The 22,093-nt window shown below is 37.8% G+C and overlaps 1 protein-coding gene across 1 annotated transcript in view; it reads right to left on the bottom strand.

Annotated features, from left to right (window-relative positions):
* Positions 1-765: 765 nt before the first annotated feature.
* LOC150075176 (uncharacterized) overlaps positions 766-22,093 on the bottom strand; it is a 69,074-nt gene continuing 47,746 nt past the window's right edge. The window contains exons 3-7 of the mRNA XM_090388386.1: positions 5,286-5,418; positions 2,979-3,088; positions 1,216-1,395; positions 1,046-1,133; positions 766-929 (exon numbers count right to left, since the gene is read on the bottom strand). Coding sequence (XP_090244512.1) covers positions 766-929; positions 1,046-1,133; positions 1,216-1,395; positions 2,979-3,088; positions 5,286-5,418 — 675 coding nt within the window. The remainder of the gene's footprint in view (positions 930-1,045; positions 1,134-1,215; positions 1,396-2,978; positions 3,089-5,285; positions 5,419-22,093) is intronic.

Below are 22,093 nucleotides of genomic sequence, written 5' to 3'. Positions count from 1 at the left end.
AAGGAACTGTGCAGGCAGGTGGACGGTCGGTAAAGGTCTGGGACGTGTTTAACTGGCACACGTTGGGACCTCTGGTACGTCTAGACGCATCTCTGAACGGTCCAGGTTATGTGTCCATCATTGCAGACCATCTGCATCCCTTCATGGTCATCAGGATAATGTGGCTCCCCACAGAGCCGTGGTGACTAGAACATGGTTCAAAGAGCATTTCCGCACGTTTTACCACCGTGGAATGGCCTCCACGTTCATCGGACATGAACCCTGTGGAGCATCTTTGGATCCTCCACCCAGGAATGCGACGGAACTATGCGCAGCGCTGCAGCAAGCATGGATGGATGGAAATACCTGTGGAACGCTTTCGTGAACTCAATGAAAGGTGGGCCCCACCCATTACTAGGGAGGTATCTCATGATTTCTGTCCACTCAGAATATTTTGTTTTTTGCATCATCAAATTCTGATAATTTCCTTAATTCTTTTTTTGTTAAATTTCCTTTGCAAATCACAATTAAATTTGTATTTAAAACAAAAACGAATTCTTGTTAGGATCGTTGGAACTTCTTGCGTATTCCAGAGACAGCAACTGCTGTAAAATTAAAGAAATATCCGTTTTCCTTTTATCAAAATTTTTTTTCACATTATATACAAAACATTGAAACAACGATCTGTACAATATTAAGACCTCCCTCTCTTCCTGCAGTCCTGTACAACAGTGCGATTGCTGTTCAAAGGTTAAAACAGTGACACGTTAACTATAACCCTTCTGGTTACATGGTACTTTCCGAGTTTTCAAGAGGGATTTGATCAGTGCGGTCCTTTCTCTTCCAAAATGCTGGTAATCCAATATTTTTGGTAAGCATAATGTAGATCACGATGGCACCTATAAAGAATCCGATGAATCCCATGGCAACTCCTATACTGGCCATTTCTCCTGCAAAAAAAGTCAAGGAACCATATAGCGTATAATGTTTTTAAAATATACACTTAAAAAGAATCTCCCCATTACTCCGAATTTAATTTATAAACTGTGGCATAAATGAGAAGTACCTTCTTTATATCCTTCGACTCGTTCCACAGAAGCAGGACGTTTACCAGCTTTTAAAAGACCATCCTTCAGAGGCGCCAAGTATGAAGTCTATCAAAGAGGAAAACGATATTAAGACTGTTTTTAAATACAGTATTCAAAAGCTTTAAAAGACTCCCTGAGAGTTACTTACATAAGTTGAGTTAATGCGAATAAGAAGCTGCAATTCCTCCTTTTTAATAGCATCTTCCACAGCTTGGGATGCGGTCTCTAAGTTGCTCTCATTTGCTGGAATTTTGAAACTTGGATTAGTAATAGGTGGTAAATCTATAATACTGAAAAAGGCCAATAATTCTTCGTTCTTTGTTTCGATCTGAAAATGAAAATAAGAGAAATTTCTCTTGCACTCTGTAGTAAATGATAAATAAACAATATTCTTAAAAGCAGAGTTGAATCATTAGTTTATTATTAAAGTAACGGTTGCTATTTTAACATGGCACAAACATTTGGAATATTTAAAGGGTGGATAGATATCGAAAAGACAATAGCGAGCGTGGCCAGGACCTTAACCATCTCGAGGAGAATAAAAACCAATGTTCTCTTTACAAGCGAGTCCAGATTCAGTCTGGACGTTCTCATTTGGAGAGATGGTAAACGGCCCATCGATCTTATACGTCTTTGAGGAGAAAGCATCTTGATTACTCAAAGTTCAAGAGGGTTAAGTAGACCCTGAATTCATTTTAATCGATGGTAATTCTTCCATTGGTCAACGAATTCCATCACAGCGAGCATATCCGATGGATGAATTGACCAGTCATATCTTTGGACCCCAGTCCGAAGATAAAGCCTGGAGTAAATCAGTTTGAGGCCATGTAAACAACACGGAAACTCGTTGTGAGGATTATTGGCTGTCAGGGAGGATAAGACTAGTCCTCTCATGATTGGGATTCATGAAAATAGTCGTGTGTCGTTTTAAATTCAATGGATCCAAAGATCAGATATAATTCCACGAAGTGCATCTTATGGTTGCAATCGTGTTTAAAACAGATTACATTATGGTCTTTGCCAAACACTGTTTCCATGGAAACGTACTATACTCTCATTTTTAACCTTTTCCTTCGAAACAATGTAAAGTTGATTTAAGGCCTTTTTTATTCATTTTTCACTAAATTAATAATACTTTTTCTATAGCATTTATTCGGCTCATACTCTGTTTTCTCCTTATTTATTGTACTCGTAGTATTCATTATTCTTTTAAGTTATTGTTTTGTAATTGAATATTTGATAACTTCGTTAAAGAGAAGTATATTTTTGTAAGAACGAACAGCTTCTTGTTTTTACCTTTATGAGATCTATAAAGATGAAATATTCAGGACGAGAAGTCTGAAGCAGAGATGACAAAAAAAAAAAAAAAAAATAAATAAAACACACGGCCAGAAGTTTCTGTTGGAATTCTCCAGATAATTGTCAACATTTGTGCTGAGGTGATGATGCACTGTTTCTAAACTACTTTTCAACGTTCAGTGCTGTAGGGAATTTGATTATCGGATGTCTGGAAGCTGCGTGCAGTTGAAAGCTCCATTTTATGTACATATTTCAGAAAGGGGAGCGTAAGCTAACTGAAATCGATGCCAACCCTGGCTTTATTTACGTTTTTTTATTGTTATTTTCTTTTACGTCGCTTTTTTTACAAAGATCGTGACGTCATTAAAGGAAAAGTCAGGATTGATTTCCTCTATTACCAAATGTTTGGATACAATATCTGGCTACGCGTCTTATTTATTTTGTGGCTTGTTTAATAAATAATAGTGAGGTGCTGTATACATTTAAATTGGTCACATCTGAATTTGAAAAATTATAAATAATTACAACTTGTACTGAGGTTTATTAGCATTTATCTAAATAGAAAACTTAATCACCAAAATTGGAGATTAAGGCGTTCTACTGGATACTTACTTGGTTAATCTGTATTCTAGTTGGATTAACTTTAGCTGTCTTTTGTAGTTTTTGGTGAAGATTGTATTTGAAGACGTTTACGTTAGTTCTGATTACTTCGTTGAAGTCACCTTAGGGAATGAAGAAAGAAATTAGGAAAAATTAAAAGCACAAGTATCGTAACTACGTTGCTAAATAGGAGCTACCCCCCCCCCCGGATATGGGAAGAACGGATTTAAAATTAGAAAAGTAATCCCGAGATCTAAAAAAGAAAACTCACTTTTTTTATGCAGCCGGACTTCTAATCTCTCTGTGCTTATGCTTAGAGAGAGATTAGAAGTCAGAACAATCCCTAATAGAGATGTGATCTCGTTTAGAAATCCGAGTGTCATCAAAGATAGGAGTATTAGACCTTTTTTTTGCGAGAAATAAGACAGGATTTTCTTTGCTCCATTGTATAATTATTTGGAGATCAACATTTAAGGAGTAGTGCATATTCGAGGATTTCAATATCCTTCTAGTTGGAGAAACCTTGCCCCGTTTGTGCAGAGTAAAGTTCCATGAAATGTAAGGGGGGTGTAGCTAGCTTGTGTCACCAGCATATATGATTTCCAGGCAGTTGAAGGTCATGAATATATAACAAGAAAAGAGGGGGAGAAAGAACTGAATCTTGGGAGTTCTCGATAATTATTAGAAAGCAGAGAATTGTCACAAGCAAAAACAGCAAAATTTCTTATATAGATTACCTGGAGATTCATCCCGCATGTGGACAAGGTCTACCCAAGAGCCCCTTCGTGATTCAACCAGGGGCTAACCACAACGTTTTTACTTATGGGCCAATCAAAACAAAACTAAGTGCACTGGGCATAATAGAAGATTCGAGCTGTCACTGCGAGGAGCAGAAGACTTGGCAGCACATCATGCACGACTGTGAGAGATACGAGGACTTGAGGAGCACGCTTACCACAAAAATCAAGAGCACCACCCGCTTGATACAGAAGAAGAGTATAAGGCCGATTTTCTCAAGCCCTCTTTGCAAGAAGGAAAACGGACATAACCATCCTTAACAACTAACACCAATAGGGAGTCCATGGAGGTGTGATAACCGAACAACATCATTGACAGAACGCCGGTTCCAGGTCTGACCAACCCCAGGCTGACAAAGTGCAGATTTGGACTCCATCCGGATAAACTAAGTTAGAAAAGGAATAATGACAAACCCTGGATGAGACTGTTCCAAGAATGGAAAACGGACTTAACTCGACTGACCGGACTCACCTACCTACACCTAGTGAGACATCCAGCCTTGCTACCTACTCTCCAATTGGCGATCTGAGCTGAGTGCCTCCCCACAATCCCTGAGGTAGCCTTCTCTATTTCCCCCATACTTCTACCTATCTTCTTCTTTCTTCAGTCTTCACTCACACTCGAACTCAACCTTTTTTTTTTTTTTCACAATAGGCCCTTTCCACTGAAATCTTTAGAAACTAGGTGGCAGGGCCTCCCAGAGTACTAACGTGATCCCCGAATAAAACGGGCTAAAAGTTGGGAGGAACAACACTACACGCACTACGCTTTTTTTTGAAAACCTTTGGCCTTCAGAGTTTTGTGGTACACAGAGTACAGAACTCGTAGATGGAGAACCCCTGGGGCCGTCAGACAACTAACACTTTACACTGACTGCATAGTAGGCCACATCTCTCGGGAGCCGCCCTCAATCCTAGCTAGGTAGACCGTGTATCCCCCCAAGCTCTGGAGCATACCTTGCAGGTTTCGGATGAATTAATTTGAGTTGGTTGCCTTCTTCGTTCTGAAAGTGCGTTTTTCTCTTCCCCCCCCCCCCACAAAGTATTCGATTTTTAAAGACTTCCGGATTTAGGGGGAAAAAATAGTGCCTATAAGTAAATGACAGATTACTATATTGAATATTTATGAAAATATAGCTGTAAAAAATAAATTCCACTTAATTGTTTATGTAAAATTCATAATGAATATAATACCAGACAGATACAGCGCAGTATTAAGAATTTATTGTTATTCGAATACCTGTTTGTTCTTTTAGTTGTTTCAATTTATTTATTTTAATTAGATAATCATTTAATAGTGGGAAATGCAATTCATAATAATTGACTTAACTGCTATTATAACAGGAAGTGACGTCACACATTCCAGACGAAGGAAGCTTTGGGCGAAAATTGTTAAATAATACCAGACAGATACAAAGCACTATTAATATATTTTTATTATTATTATTTAAATAGCTGTTTATTCTTTTAGTTATCATTATTTTTTAATAAGATAATCACTTAATATTCGAACGTAACTTACTAGGAAAATGTAGTTCGTAATAGTTGACTGAGCTGCTGTTGTAACAGGAAGTGACGTCAAATATATCTGCAGAAGGAAGCTCTGGACGAAAATTATAAAAATTGACAAGATGGATGCCATCTGCATGGTTTCCCTAAATAAGAATACATTAATAAAAATTAATTTTCGTGAATAAAAGTCTAAAATAAGAATTTATTTCGAATTGTAGATATTATAAGGAAAAAGAATTGAGTGAATGTAATTAAATATTCCAACTACTTAAACTCGTATTCGGAAATTTTCCATTTTTGTTTTCTTCTCCTATACGCTACATTTTTTTTTTATTTCTTACATTTGTCTATGATTTCTCACCTCACTTCCTTCTTCAAATTCCTTTTACCTTTATTTGTCCTATTGTGTTACTTTAATTGTTTCTTTCACTTCATAAACCTCTCAGAAAGGGGATTTTCCCTTTCTTACACTCGTACTAAGTGTAAAAATTCCCATCCTATTACCATAATTGTAATGAAATAATATTCGGGGGGTGGGTGGGGAGTGGAGGATTTTTAATAAGAAATTTTTGGTTCTTGTTAAATGGGCTGGACACAAACACACACTCGAAAAACCTTCATTAATTTTGAAAGACTCTAGAAAGAAGTACTCGTGATATCTTGTGCGAGGGGTGCTCACACACACTAAGACTTTTGATGTATTGTCTCAGTCCACATCCTATTTGTCACTTGACAACAATAGATGGCGCGATACTCTTCCCTCGCATCCAGCATGCTAAGCATTGTTCGTTAAACAAAGCATTCAACACGGACAGGCAAGATAATCCAATGAAATACAGCACACTTGTAAACAGGCCGGCCCTGATTTAATTAAATGTGAAGGAAGTGGAGATCTGTAAACGTCGCCTGACCTGATCCCTAATGTGATACATCAGCCGGAATATACCGTGCGAAAAAATTAAAATAGAGATGGCACATTGTCGTGGAGCATGCTTTGGATAGAGTAGGATCGTTTTTTTTTTTTTTTTATATTAGAAAACGAAATAGGTCGAAGTGAATGTCCTCGAAGGTACTTCAAACTGCAAATAGCTTTTTACAGAGGCAAACCACTGGAAGTTATGTGCGAAAGTCTTTATTTAAGAGAGTGCAGCCTACCTATCCTCTTATTATCCTCGTCATCATCATCAGCTCAATTATTGGGCTAAAACCCGTTAAGCTGGGATCTCGCGCGTGCACGCACACACACACAAACCATTTTCAGCCTCCCCGCTGGCCGCGTTTCGTCTGGCGCTGTTTAACGATAATGGTGGGACAAAGAAGTAATTAGAACAGAGAACCCCGGCGAAAGAGCGTAATCGGTAAACGACGGAGAGGTCACGTCATGGCGTTAGTGCTGGTGGTGATTTGTGCCTCTTTCCGATAATTGATATAAATAGCGGGGTCGTGATACTGCGCTCTCTAATGTAGATGTGGCAAAGTTATTATAAGTAGAAGCAGACATATGCCCGCTGGGCGATTACAATGAAGGCTCGAGAAAACTTCCTATTGACTTCGGGTTATGATTAGGCCTAAGTACGATGTGAGCAGGTCCGTTTTAGAAAGCTTGGCGTTTGTTGATCCTCGAAAGTAGACAAAATTGAAAACGAGACAAATTATCGTACATTTTGGGCATAAAACGTTAGTTCAACTCCACTATGGTTCTTTGTGATGATATGCAAAAGTGTAGTGCTATGTTTCTGGACACTTACTACCAGGAAGGCTGCTTTCCAGTAGCCGTCCACGCCACGAGGAGGCGGGCCTTGGCCAACCCCCTCAACTACAGAAAGTCATTGTCCATAGGTATAAGCAAACTGGATTTGCTGTTTAGTGCGTCAATCTCATTGTGGAGGCACTTTGCCTTGGTATTGCACTAACTAAATAAAAATAAGGCACTGCTCCAATGGAGGAATTCTATCCGTACCAATTTTAGAAATTGCTCGTTTTACTGCTTTTAGGCATCTGATTGAGCCTTCACTCAGTCAGATTTTATAAGACAACGTCTGTGTCAGCAGAAGGATCGTATTCCTGATCGTCTACTATGGTCCAGTGGACTCTCTATTCAAAATACGTGACGAAAGCTCCTCTTACACGCTGTGAATGAGGTGATGGAATAATGATCCTCCTTTGATCCGCATCATAGATGACTCCATACTTTTACATACAACGGGATAAGTTAATACAATAAAAGCAGAGCGCTTTGTTGAGACGTTTATAAAGGGGTGGGGAGCGCTTTACATTTTAAATAAACTTCCTCCGCCCGTGGGAGAGGAGAAAAACGCCTCCTCTAAATTAGGAAAGATGACATCCGCCCTCGCAGTTATTTACGAATAGATAGGCGTCAAATGCGACACGTGTCCTGCATCATGCGAAAGCGTTAGGGGGGGGAGAGTGATCTCTAAAGTACGACGACAGGGGGGGAGGGGAAGAGGACGAGAAGGATCAGCTCACAGCTGCTGTCAGCTCCTCGAAAGCAGAGCGTTGTGGCAGAGAAGAGGAGTAAAGTGGAAGTCGGCGAAATACAATAAGACAGATCCGTCCCAGCTTGAAGCTGATCTCGGCACAATCTCCTCACCCAAATACGTGGTATCTGCTGATGGAGAGGCTGCGATACAGAGATGATCCGCAATCCCTATAATAGGCACGCTTCTGATTTCTCTTCCCTGCTGCGTTTGCAGCCTATAGCTCCTCTGGCTGATGTCATCTATCGGTAACCCCTTTCCCCCCGAGTCGTCGGCGATGTACGGATGAGATAGCACCGATAATTCGCTTCACGCTTTCCCCTTAGTCATCGAATGTTAAAGCCGATACAAAAGTTATAGAAATTTACTGTATGATAATTGTAATTCAGTAAATACATTTTATAATAATTTAATTCATTAAACTTTGATGCCCAAGAAAGTGTTAAACTATTATAAATAACAGAAGGAAAAAATAAAAAGTGGTAAGGTAACTTTAGTCTATTTAATCTTAAATAAGTTAACTTTAAAATTATAAATAAAACCAATAAGTGTTTTTAAATATTATTTGGAAAATATCTTCTATAGAGAGAACGATTCGTTCATTTTAGTGGATATTGTCTTGTATCGTATTTTTCTTTGAAACATTGTGGGAATAATATTGAACCATTGAGGTTAATTATGAGAGCATCTTTGTACTAGGGAGATTCCTTTGGATTGGAGAAAAGTGCTAATGTATCGCCAATACATAAGTGGTTCTAGGAGCGAAGTTGGTAACTATAGACCGGTTAGTCTGACTTGAGTGGTAGGAAAAATCTCAGAGGCAATGATTAAGAGTGCAATCTAGGGACATTTAGATCGATATGGAATTCCGAAGGACACACACAACATGGCTTTGTTGAGTGAAAATCATGTTTCACTATCTTGAGCTGGATTTAGGGAACAACTTCGACATAGTTTATTTGGATTTTAGCAAAACATCTGACTCGGTCCCTCATGAGAGGTAAAACAACGAAGAGTGGTAAAATATGATCTGATGGCTTAATAACAGCTTTAAAGGTAGCTCCATCTTAGATATACTCTGTGCAAATCTTTTATAAAGCTGTGAAACTCTTTAGTTAGATCACCACACAGACGCCTACTTTGTATACGCTGCTATTCGCAGAACCCTGGTAGTATTTCTTAGTAAGAATACCCTTTTGCACTCCATCTAGTCATGTTACTCTTCTCTGCACCCTTTCCAACAGATGTTGCCTAACCTTTGCTTTATACAATACGATAATCACCTCCTTCCCTGCCGGCAAAATTCCTGTATGTCACTGACAGAACCCCATGAGCTGTCCTAACAGCCTGTCTGCACTGCTCAAAGTCATATAGTTACTCCCAAGTTCTTTTTATTATCAACTATAAGTGCTCAGTAAAAAACTTTATAAGATTTATTAAAATATCCTTTTATAAGTTTATATGGAACGATGGTACCCATTGGATCTTCAACTGCTAGCTATTGCACCTTAACACCGACTACTCTGAATTAACGAATCAAAGTACCAATAAGCTGCGCCAATTTATTTTCTTCTTCCTTTTCTTTAATGTGAAAACATCTTTGGCAGCACCTACTAAAGGACTGAAGTAAAACCGATTGGTAACGAAAATGCGAGACGGAAATGACGCAAATCACGTCACTTCCTAAACGATGCTAACTCAGTCACTAACGTTGATTCGGTAGAGTAAATAGCGGGCATGAGCATAAATGAATTAATTTTATAATTTATTTCTTTCATTTCGTTTTTATTAATAAAATATTGTGCTCCAACGGTATTTATCATAACCAAGTTTCCAGTTGGTTTCTATCAGGCAGCACTTAGCTAAAGAAGCAGAAAGTTCTCAAAAAGACTCCTTTGGAAACTAGAGATCTCCTTTACATATATCCCCGCCTTTTTTCCATTTGAATGCCCCCATTTTTTGGGAAATTCTCATCTAGTGGAAGTTAGTGGGTGTGAAAATTCAACTAGGAGGAAGTGTTCCTCGTCACGAATATTAAAGGGTTATTTAACTTCTCAATTATCGGGCTTACGGCTTGCTGAGCTGTCACATAAAGAAATGTACGGTGGTAATATTTGACAACGCGCATCTCCTCCGACAAAAATTACTCCTTTAACGGGCGCACCATCGCAACCTCCGATTCCATTTCCCATGCTCGTAGAAATTAGAGGCAAGAAAATTAAGCAAATGTGAGTCCCTTTAACAAGGCGATAAAGTCCTAATGGAACTATAGTCGTGTGTCTGTGGCGAGTCATTAAAGGGTGGGTGACTCGCATTCGTGATGCGAACACCTCCCATTTGTAGTGAAGAGGATACTCCACATTTAAAGTAAGACGCCAGATAGATTAGGGAAACAAATTAAGAACAAGTGTTCCACGTAAGACCTAAATGTCTCTGGTAATAATTGGCAGACGTGACTTCTACCAAAATCCGAGACTTGTACAAACCCTGCACTTGTTTCCTTCTTAGCAATGTGTATTCGAAGCTTTCTTATTATTGTTGAGTTTGTCAGCAAAGGCACTTGTAACGGCCCTTATTTGCTTTCAACAGGCTCGCAGAAGATGCACGAATCAGTTACCATCAAAAGAGAACCAAATTAGTTCCAATTTCAACATCCTGACGTTATCTATGATTCAATAATATTGTTGTTTTGAAAACTTATTTTATTGTAATATTTATAATACTTTTAATTGAAAAAGTTTAATTAGAATTCTTTTAATAAAAAAAGGAACGTAGTGTGTACCCTGTACGCGCGAAAGATGTTTTATTTTATGTGAAAACATCCTTAGGAAACGTACACTTGATGGTGACTGAGTTAGCGTCACTAGCGCCATCTAAGGAGTGACGTCATTTGCGTCATTTCCGTCTCGCGTTTTCGTTACCGGTTTTACTTCACCCCGAAATATTTTGTAGGTGTTGTCAAAGATGTTTTCACATCAAAAACATTAAAAGAACTGAGAATCAAACAGTACTTAATTTCCCAACTCTGCAAGGCCCATTTGTTTCAAATTATTTCTGCAAAACTTGCAGTAGAAATTCATAAAAAGAAACTTTAAAAACTGATTTAATTTCCCGTAGTCCACAGCTAGTGATCGACTTACAATTCAATCTCAGATTCACTTCCAACCTTCATTATTACCCGAAAAGCGTTTTTGTGAGCTAAAAAAATCCCATAGAAAGTAATTTGCAGCATTTGTCCCATCCCTTCTAAACTTTTTTTTGTTGTTAGAATGGCTGTATTAATCACAGACTTGTCATATCTTCATTCCCAATACGTTATAAAAGGCGCCATTGTAAAACACACTTGTCAGCAATGACTGATGAATCCGTGCCTGCTAAGTTCACCATCCCCATCCTCAAGAGGATGTAATTAAAATATCCTTTTATTGTTGCGATATATGTATGGAGACGCTCTTGTGGACATGCCCAGATGCACACGAGAGGGAGTGAAGACATGATGAATATTATATTAAATGGAAGTGGGGAGGAAACCAACTTAAAGTTTGATTTCTTTTAGAAATCGTTTTGGTGTCTTTTTAGTAAGTTTCGAAGAATAAAATAGATGTGGTAATGTCTTTCTGATACTGAAAGATTACGGTGGCAGCTGATCAAATCGTTCAGATGTTTTCAGCGATAGAAGCATCAAGTGAAATTATCTCCATCATATCAAAACGTTCTCAATTTCCTGGGGATAAGAAAGGGAGAAAGATATCACGTGTTTCACTCACTCAGCTTTTAAATTTTTAATTCCCTCAGTGTTTTTTCCTCACGATGGTACAATGCCAAAGCCACCAGAAACTTATGGACTTAATTCTGATTCAGGATCAGAAAAGGAGTCTCCAGAAGATGCAGAACAAGTACAGATCCAAACTTTAACTCTTGATACCACAAAGCCGCATCTAATCACTCGGGCAGAGATTTGGACCTCTCCAAAAACAAGGCTCAATTACTAGGATCACGGCTTCAGCAGTGGAATCTTCTGGAAAAGGGTGTCTTTTTAAAGGAAGAGGCAATCTAACATAAAGACCTATTACTCCATGGATGGAGCTTTGGTTTATTGTAACAATGTCCAGGAATTAATGAAAGAGTTACATCTGGAGCACGTCCCCGAACAGTGGAGGCTTTTCATTGATTCATCCAAGATCAGTTTGAAAGCAGTTTTATTCCATAATGGAAATAAGTATCCATTTATGCCAGTGGAGCCGAGCGAAGGATTGCCATTACAGGATAAAAATAGTCAGACCGTTCAGAAACTGCAGCATATCCTCCTTTGGTGGATAAGTCAATTGTCTATTTATCTCCATTTCACATCAAGCTGGGTTTGATGAAGATATCTGTGAAGGCGATGGACAAAAAAGGAGAAGGATTTTCCTGTTTGAGCCAAAAGTTTCCTCGAATCAGTGAGGCCAAGATAAAAAGAGAATTTTTGTGGGTCCTCAAATCAAATGCTATTCCAAGATGAGGAATCCGCTAAACAATTAAATGCTACAGAAATAAGAGCCTGAAGGGCATTCGAAAACATCTGCTGCAACTTTTAGGCAATTAGAAATCAAAATGAAATTGTGGGTGAGCTAATTTTAGAGTACAGAGTTGTTGGGATGCAACGTGTGGTTAAAACTTCACCTCCTATATCCCAACTTAGACTTTTTTCCTGAAAACTTGGGAGTGGTCTCCAATGGATACGGTGAAAGGTTTAACCAAGATATTTCTCAAATAGATACCAGGGTTTTTTGTCAGACATTTTTTCTATTGCTATTAAAAATCAAAATTAAAATGGAACTTTATTATAAGAACCATCTTCGAGAAAGATTAAAGGAGGATTCATCTAACAAAAGGATCATCCTTTTCTTGTTAAAAATTACACGGTGTATTCATTTAATTTTTATTAGTTATAATGTCACTAATATAAGTTGCCCAGCGCAAAACAGCTTTTTCCTCATCCTCGTGGAAGAAGAAAAATAAATATGAATGATGCTGCTGTTTGGTACTTTCTGTGGCTGAAAATTTAATGCGAGTTTGATAGACAGATAAATGAATTTGTTGCTGCCAAAGTGAAACTATTACCATTTTAATACAGGTATAATGAGAGACAAAACTAATTAGCTGAGCGAAAATTCGCCTGAGACTCAAATAGATCGAATACCGAACTGAATAAAATGCAAATTCTAACCTTTGAAGGAAAGGGTATATAAATCGATGAGAAACAAGAAGGGATTCGTTTAAAAGTAAATAAATGAAAGCAAATGTTCTGATTGTGATGTAGGAGGAAGTAGCTAGATAAAGAAACTTTTAGGATCTATTAGATAGAAAAAGACTTTGGAATGAATGGTTTTGTAAAGAGAAAATTACGTTTAACTAATCTGGTTAGGTATTTTTGACACATTCATGAGGACTGGACGCAGGAAATAAATTTGGACATCATTCACCTGGATTTCAGCAGAGCAAAGGGTTATGATTATTCTTCAGATTGGACTAACTTAAGATGATGTTCCCCAAGGATCGGTATTGGGCCCACTCTTCTTTTTTGTGTTGTTGAGGTCCGTAGAGTTAATGATCAGACTTTCTCAGGACGATTTGGACCTTGGGGATGGCCAGAAAAGTGGTAGCTATGTTTTAATGCAGCAAATTGCAAGGTGTTTCACTTGGGGGAATAGCAACCCCGAAATAACTCACACACTTCGAGGAAAAGTAATAAAAACATAGAAGAATGGGATCTGGGAGTTATGAAGTTCACGGAATAGTGTAGATAGGCTGTAAGGAGGGTCCATGGTGTCATATGGATGAATTGTCGTGCATTTGCTTGTAGAGAGAGGGAGGTCATAATCCAACTGTAAGACTACACTTGAAGTACTGTATTCGGGTATGCAGACAGCCCGTAAAAGACAGAACTTCTTGAATGGGCCCAAAGACGGACAACGCTTCTGGTAAGATCGTCAAAGGGCGTTCATATGAGGAAAGACTTCTAGTGTGTGGGCAACAGAACTTCTAAGCTAGGCACCTTAAGAGGAGACTTGATTGGGGTTTATAAGACTCTGAGAGGAGAAAGTAAAGTGAATGAGGACGAAATTGTCACTGTTATGATTCGAGAACTAGGGGCGATAAATTCAAATTATTGGAGAAGAGATTTAGACTGGATTGCAGGAAGTTCTTTTAGCCAGGTAGTTATTAATTACTGCAATAAGTTACCGGCATGGGTGGCTGAGGCTAACAACTTAGGGAAATTCAGAAGTCAGCTGGATAGATGCTCACGTGATGAGAGAGTCAAAGAGGTAGTTTTAATTAAGCTTTTGATATTTTTTGACTCTCGAAATATGGTACAATTCATTAATTCAGAAGAGCCAAATTCAGATATTGACAGGAACCCACAGATTTAGAGAGGGATGCAAGTTACGCGTATTGAGATTTTTAACGAACTTTTACAAGTATAAAACGGCGTAAAAATGTAGTTCGTTTTTTTTTTGTTTGCGTTTTCTTTTGTGATGATCAGGAGCCTCTCTAATCAACGTTGAGCAAGGGTCCGCCAGCATACTGGCTTCCACCGTGACTAGTTGGTTTCTTCCACACCACAGGGAGGGAACCAACTAGTCATGTGACATTTCAAAACGCGTTCAACTGCAATAAAAAGAAAAACCTCCTGTCTGGGAGGTTTTTCTTTTTATATCCATCTGAAAAGCAGGGAGCAGGTGGGGTAGAATAGTCTAGAAACTTCCGGAAACTGACTACTTCAGCAAGATCCATAAAATTCCGGAACTTCTCAAATAGTCCAAGTAATATAAACATATAGACAGAAATCTCGGAGATCTGCATTAAAAAATAAATGTCCATCGTTGTTTCTATTGAAAAATTAAAATTATACAGGATTATAAATGATATACGTTACAGCTTTGATTCGAGAAAACCATGGTTATTTAAGATTCTTGATGTTTATTACTTTGTGTCATCATCGCTCATGACCTTTGCCTAGTCACGCAGTGGTATGCAATAAGAAGTGGAAAGACAAGCACGAGGACAAAAGGAAAATATTCGAGAGGGCTCTAGAGAGTTTTTCGCCTCTAGCGTCATCATCAGGCGATGAAAGAGACATCCATTAGGAAAAGACTGACGGCCACAAATGGTTGTCTCAGAGGAAAAAAAAAAAGACCGATCTCTTGTGTTCTGTACGAAAAACCATCTACAACATCAAAGTGAGGTATTCGTAGGATGACAGGCTTAGAAGAAATGCACTGGGCGACCTTTCAAAGTCATATTCTTAAAGCGAGAATGACTACTAAAAATGTTTAAATGCAGCTTCCTGTACATGATGGAATGTCGTGTACGAAAGCGACTTTTACAGGGGTAACTGGATGAGGTACCTCATCCAGTAAGTTAAAACCTGAAAATATAATTAAATTAACGATCTCGATTACTGTACTTTAAATCTGTGGAAAACCATAAAAATTATTTCTACATTGTCTTGAGAAATCTGCCATTACCCAAAGGAATGCGCGTTTCTAAATGACACATCTTGAACACAGGTTCTGTTGCCATGATCTCAACATTTAGAGATAATCTGGGTGAAAGCTCTTTGTTTGCAGCTCCTCAATTATACACTTGGAATGACCCTTAGCTAGAGAGACAAATGACCAACGCCACTGATACTTAAGCTTTGTTCGCGAGGAACAGGATCTGTCTGCCATGTGACAACGGGTAGAGTAAATTACTATCGAACAGCGGATATTAATTAACTCTCTCTCCCCATGTGAGAGAGAGAGACCGAGACCCATCTGACTTCCTATTACTCTAATGGCTGTATCAGATTTGCTATCGTTAAAGAACAAAAGGCAGCCAATTTTCTAGAAAGTTATTTTCCAACTAGCTTTCTGCTAAATTGTCTGCTAGAATTTTGATTAAAAAGTGCAAATTTTAAAAATTGCCGCGTCCATTTCCAAGTAAGAGCTCTTGGTCGGATTTCTGAGGGAGTTTAGCTGTTGAATTCAGAAGAAGGCAGATCAGGAAATCGCTATTGATTTAAATATTTGTAGAATTATAAACACGGGACTATTGGTATCTAAATGGAGGTGAATAAATAGTCTACTGATAATCGTTTTATTAGGTGGGTGTACCTAATAAAGTGGTCGCTCAGTGCGTATATTATTACTAACAGAATTCCAAATAAATATCAACAGTAACCTTCAATTTTAGACATCGTAATTTTGTGTCGATTATTGAATAATAAATGCAAATCATGGGAAAAATTAAATTGAATGTTATTGATTCGGTTCTTAATTTGTGCAGTTTATTGCTTTAATACGTTTCTGTTATCAACATTAGCAAACAAGAGCCAAAATGTAGATCGATCAAACATTAAACTTTTAAGAAGTGCTTTTTGAGATACTTTTCTTAAGATAATTCGAGATTTCATCTGCCCAGTAGCGTAATCGCTAAATTACTCGGGGACTGCGATGATAAATGAACATCCATTTTCTTCTCCGGAGGTAGCAAAGTGCACGCATTTCATTTCTAGTCAATGGTCTCATTTACGAAACTAATGAGCTAGACAGACAGCAATTAGTGATTAAATATTTCTTAGAGTAGAAACATATTCGTGTAGATATTGCCTCCAACATTCATTATTCGCAGTCGATTCCTCACAGGTATAAATTCCTAATGCAGTTTTATTTCGCGTTAATATTCAAGTCTGTTTGCGAGAAACTGGATGTCAGTTTCATGCTAGCACGTGAGAAGTCGTGTTTATTTCACGCGCCATGACGTGCAGTTTGCAAACGAACAAATGAGTCTTTTGGTGATTAATGTTCGTCTGCTAGGAAAATGAGGAACGGCATAACACGAAATGGGTGGGGTAGATTTTCAGCTAATTTCCATATCAATGTAGGCCTAATATTTCTTCGTCTTAATTTTCTATCTTAAAGCAAAAAAAAAAAAAAAAAAAAAGAAATACTGATCTTAAATTTTAAAGAGAAGGCGAGATCAAAGATACGCTAACGTATTGCGAATTCTACGAACGAAGCGATTTTTATGAGAATGCTATTCGGGATCACAAAAGAGATGAGCAACTTTGGCGGAAACTTTAACCAAAAGAAGCCGAGAAGAAAAAAAAAGGGATTGGTTGTGTTATTTCTCACCTACCCTGTTTCTTCGGGCGAAGAAGATGTCAAAGGAACAAAGGATGGTAGCAAAGGGCACGATCGGAAAAATAAAGAGGAAGGTTTGAAAACGGCAGCGTATCCGCTCACGATGTCCAATTTCCAAAACACCTGAGTGGCATTGGAAAGAAAGAGAGGAGGAGGAGGAAGGCGAAATGAGAGTCTGAATGTTTCATGAAGAGCAATATTATCGGTGGCAGCATTAAGTGCCTTGGGGCGTCCCTCTTGGGAGCTTGGAACGATGCGTTCGACATGGCTGGAAATGGAAAAGAAGTAGCGCACGAAACGAAAGACAGAAGGAAAAAGATAGAATTAATGAAGAAGATTTAGTCAGTAAGACAGATGTACGCCTTTTCCAGATGCTGATGTGAAAGCGTTCTGTGAATTTGATAACCTTCAGTTTTCAAAGAAGTTATGCTGGTTTTGAGAATTACTTTAAGTTGTCCATAGGGGGTTGAATTTTGGGGATCGGGCTGAGGTAATTCAGTACACCAAATTACTAATTAAATTTGAATGTCTACATCAACACTTTATAGTGGAATAAAGTTTAAACTTTATTCCACTCGAAAAACAAAATCAAAAGAAAATCGTTCTTTTAATTTTGGTAACCAGTGTACATAAAAACAATATAAACATTAAAACTTGTAACAGAAAAATACTCTGTGAGACTGTTCACAGTACAAAAACACTAAAAGATTAGCCTTATGTCTATTGTTTGTGATAATGATGAATCTTATCTATCTAAGGAGGTATTTTTCTTGTCAGGCAACGTGGAGCGAGCTCTGAATGCCTAGCACTGTTTACAGAATCTTATATTAATCTTTATTTGACATCTGGAGATTATTTTTTGCCTCACAACCTGCGCTTATCGTACTCAAGAGAATAAAAATTACATCCAAGGAAGCTTTTGAGATAATCATCGGAAATAATCGATTATTGGGATCATTAGTCTTCTTTGAAATCAATCTAGGTTGACTTAAAAATTTTCCACTCAATTTCCTTGTTTTAAAAATCTTTTCCTCTGTTCTGGAGGAGTCTGATCGACCTCAATAAGAAATATTTTATTTGCTAAAAAAAAACTCAAAAACAATCAATTCGTATAAATACCGATATCAAAAACCTTCTCTAATAATTCAGCTATCTTTATTCTTTTTGATCACCCTTTAACTTAAAAAAATAAATAAAATAAAAACAAACGCATTTTCCATCAATTATTTTCTCTTTTCAATTTGGAGAATAAAACAGTAGCACTTTCTACTTCCTGTTTCGAACTGCGCATGCGCCGCCGGTTACTATGACAGTTGGAATCTCGAACTGAGACTGCGTGGGTGATTAATGTTATCTGAAACATTATACAGAAAGGATTTGAAATAGTTATTAAATAATTTAATTAATCAAGCGATTAAAGAGATATTAAACAATTGGGTTAATCATTCTGGTAACTCATTATAAATTAATTAATCACTTCCATTAAATCATTAGTAAATTAGCGCTTAAATCATAATTACTTCGCGACAGCTTTGAAGAATGATTCTTTGTAAGTGAGAAAAATATGAAATTCTCTCGAGTGGATGTTGCATTTAGCTTTAGAGTGATGCCTTTCATTAATTTTCTCATTTCCTTTTCAGAGATTGTCTTTAAAAAAAAAAAGTTTGAATATCCTAAGATGCATAATTTTAATAAAACTTCTTAAATTAAATGGTCGGTACATAAAGATTAATTTATAAACGAACCAAACTGAAATATTCCACTTAAAAGGATTTAAGAGGAGAGGTCAAAAGGGCTGATAACTGTGTACCATGTCTCTAATGTCTAGTGACCGGGGTTAGTGTATGGAGAAGCATTTCTTAGTTAGCTTGCTGTTTCCTGACTGGCCTGTTGAAGATGACCCAAGGACTGTGATTAATCCTGAAATAACTGCCTAATCAAGTCACAACTTTTGAACAGTAGATGGATGAGTATCAGAGCTTGAGAGAGAAATTAAAATGTCCCTTTGCACTTAGAGGGGGTGGATAAAATAGTGGAAACATCTGTGATAGGAGTTACAGATGTGCCCTTTGCTTTTAAAATAGCTTGTATTCTTTGTGGAATAGATTCAACTAAGTCTTGAACTGTCTTAAGAGGAATATTGGACTATTCTTCACTGAGGAATGGTTCAAGGCTCTGCTATAAATTTCAGCTCTATGAAGTTCTCGCTGTTCTGCTAGGAATTGAATTGTTTTGCTATAATCCTTTTTCAGTATGTGGCGGTCACTTTCGGACAGCTTCGATTTTCTGCCACATCAGATTTTATTTTTCCATACTTGGTGAATTCAGGCATCAGTTTGATACAGTTGCCCTGGATACATTAAAATATGAGCAGTTTTAGTCACCGATGCCCCTGCTAAACGTGCACCAACAATTTAACCTCTTTGGAATTCAGATAGGTTGGTCATTTTCTTCATGTATCTTTTTATTTCACCTCTAAATAAACATCAGCTTTTATCTTCTTTCCTTCACAGTACTGCCTGCGAGAAACGCAAAAAAAAATTGCCGCATGTTCATAAATACGTTATTCAGCCATTACAAAAACTACTTTAATGTCAGATGTTTCCATTATTTTGCCCACGCTTGTACTTCGCAAGAGAAAACGATCGTTACTGTCTTGCCGAATGAAAACTAGGTTTTTTTTCGTCCATCAAAGGAAACATTGGTTACGTCACATCTTGAATACTGCATGCAGGTTCGGAGACCTCATTTCAGAAAAGAGCGAAAGAGAGGCCAACCAGTTTTGTGGGTTTAAAAGTTCAGATCAGATGCGAGCCTTGATCAAAGCATTTAAGGGTTTGAAAGGAAAGTTTGAGTGAACTAAATAATGGAGATTTTTTTTCTCGTAGGCAGCATAAACTAGAGGACATGTACTTAAATTAAAGAAGGATAGATGTAGATCGGATATAAGACTTTCCTTTCAAACAAAAGGTGAATTTTTTTAACAACCTGCCATCTAGTCTTATTGAGTAAGAACTTATGTAAATTTAAGGTATGGTTGAACAGATACCTGGATGGAATCGAGCTACTTTATTTTGACAATAATCCATAAGCACTTAGTAATGTCTAAAGTTTGTTCAAGATGGATGACCAGAAACTTTCACGTTCAGGGCAAACAGAAGTGAGCCACCGAAGGAAATTAATGAATAATCCAGATGAGGTTTTATCGCCTCTGGTGGCTGGAGATCGTTGGGTTTTTGGGGTTTATAGCATATTGAATAGTTTGGTCATAATGCATCAGTTAGTATGATTCCTTTTATGGTATTGATATCTATTCAAGTTTATATTCACTGGTAGATTTGCGTTCTACGCGGACTGAGACTGGAGATGAAAGAGGGTTGTATTTTTATGACCTTGCATCTAATTTAGTCAATGTTGTTGAAGCCATCCTTCGTTAGGATAGAGATCTGGATTCGAGTCTCTCCATAGCCTGGAGGAGTTTCTAAAGGCTTCTTCAGTAACTGTTGTAGAATCGATCTCAGGTTTCCCGGTGAGATAATCTGGATTTTTCAGCCCCTCATAACATATAAATCGGCCCACTAATCCACACTTCTACAGACATAATACACAAATGGCGCAATATGGCCTAAGGTCGATGATACGCCTAAACCCCAACAACGCTGCGGAAGCATAAAGGATTTCCAATTTCTCCCCTCCCCCTTAAAATCCGACTTTTTCTCATCTGGAAAAGATTTTTGGCTCAAAGAACTTACTGGTAGATTACCTACCACCTGAACCATCAATAAGGGGAGTATTATGTAAATCTCTGCCAAAATTAAAATCCATAATTCGGGGAGAAACGAAGAGGAAAGTTGATTTGTGATTTTACGGCGTCATGACGATGCCTTTTCGTAAAGTTCGAGTTTCAGGGATGAAAATCCAAGAGCGTAAATTCGAACAATAATCCATGGCTTTGTGTTCGGAAAGGTCAACAATAATTTTCGTGGAATCCTTGAGAAACTTGAAACGGTTTAGTAACCAATCAGAGGAAATATTAAGGCTTTAATTCCTCGCAGGATAAATAAAGTGAATTAAGGACACGAGGGACGGATTATACTGAAAATAAAGATTGATTTTTGTATCCGTTTCCTTTCTTATCTTTTCTCGAGACATTTTGGCTGCCCTTCGTATATCGTTTCAAATTAGTTTGAATTTGAAAGCGTCTGATAACCTCAGGTAGTTTAAAATAATCTCTCACACCCAAGAATCCCAAAATCGCTAAGTTCAGGTTGTATCTTCCTTCAAAAATATTTCGGATTTCATTGTGAGCTTCATCAACCTCTTGTAAAGCCACATTGGTGCATTCCAACTGCAAAATTTAAACCAGACCCAGAAGCCCCTCTCTTCTAACTTTAACATTTTCCATTTTTCCCCTTTTTATTTAAATAGAATAATTTTTAGAAACAGAATCTGAATTTCATCGAAAGTTATTCAAACGAGATGTTGGGAATCCTCATCTTACGATGTAAAATGTTAAATAAAAACCTTCAGATGTATCTGGGGGTAGTCAACTCTCTTCAGGAGTCGCCCAGTCTGACGTCTAAGCAGTTATTAAATAACAAATGCATTGCCGACAAGTCGCTACACTTGAATAAAAGTTCTTCTTCTTCACTCTTTCGAAAAATCTTAGAAATGAACCTGGATCGAGAAGAACTGCAGATCGTTCTTTTAGCATCTCAAAGTGGAGTTTATTTTCGATCTACGTGAACAGTGTGGACTTGCTAATGGTTGCTTCATCATCGTTGCTCTCCTGATTGAACGGCTTCGTAATTTAGTCCGACGGCTATGGAAAACGAAATCAATAGTTCTTCTATTTCCCTTCCTTTCTTTCTCCCCCCATCCTTTTCGTTATCCCTCTTTTATTCCCTTCTCGGTGGCCACGTGAGAAGACCTCATTTGCAACTTCGGGGCATCCTGTGCGCGCTTCAACAAAAAAGTGCCTTCATCCATCCCTCTTTCTCCCCTCTCGATAAAAATGACTTCAAGCGACGCTCTCATAATGAATACCACGTTAATAGACTTTTCACAGGAAAATTCTCATCCGCTCCCAGGAACAAAGCTTGGTAATGACGCCTTCCACAAGTTTACAAGGATTCTGCCAAATTTCTACC

This window comes from Mastigoproctus giganteus, chromosome 14 (assembly GCF_048544385.1).
Source record: "Mastigoproctus giganteus isolate SK-2022 chromosome 14, ASM4854438v1, whole genome shotgun sequence".
NCBI classification, from domain to species: Eukaryota; Metazoa; Arthropoda; class Arachnida; order Uropygi; family Thelyphonidae; genus Mastigoproctus; species Mastigoproctus giganteus.
Note: the sequence above shows the minus strand (reverse complement) of the source record. Positions and strands in the feature narration are given on the sequence as shown.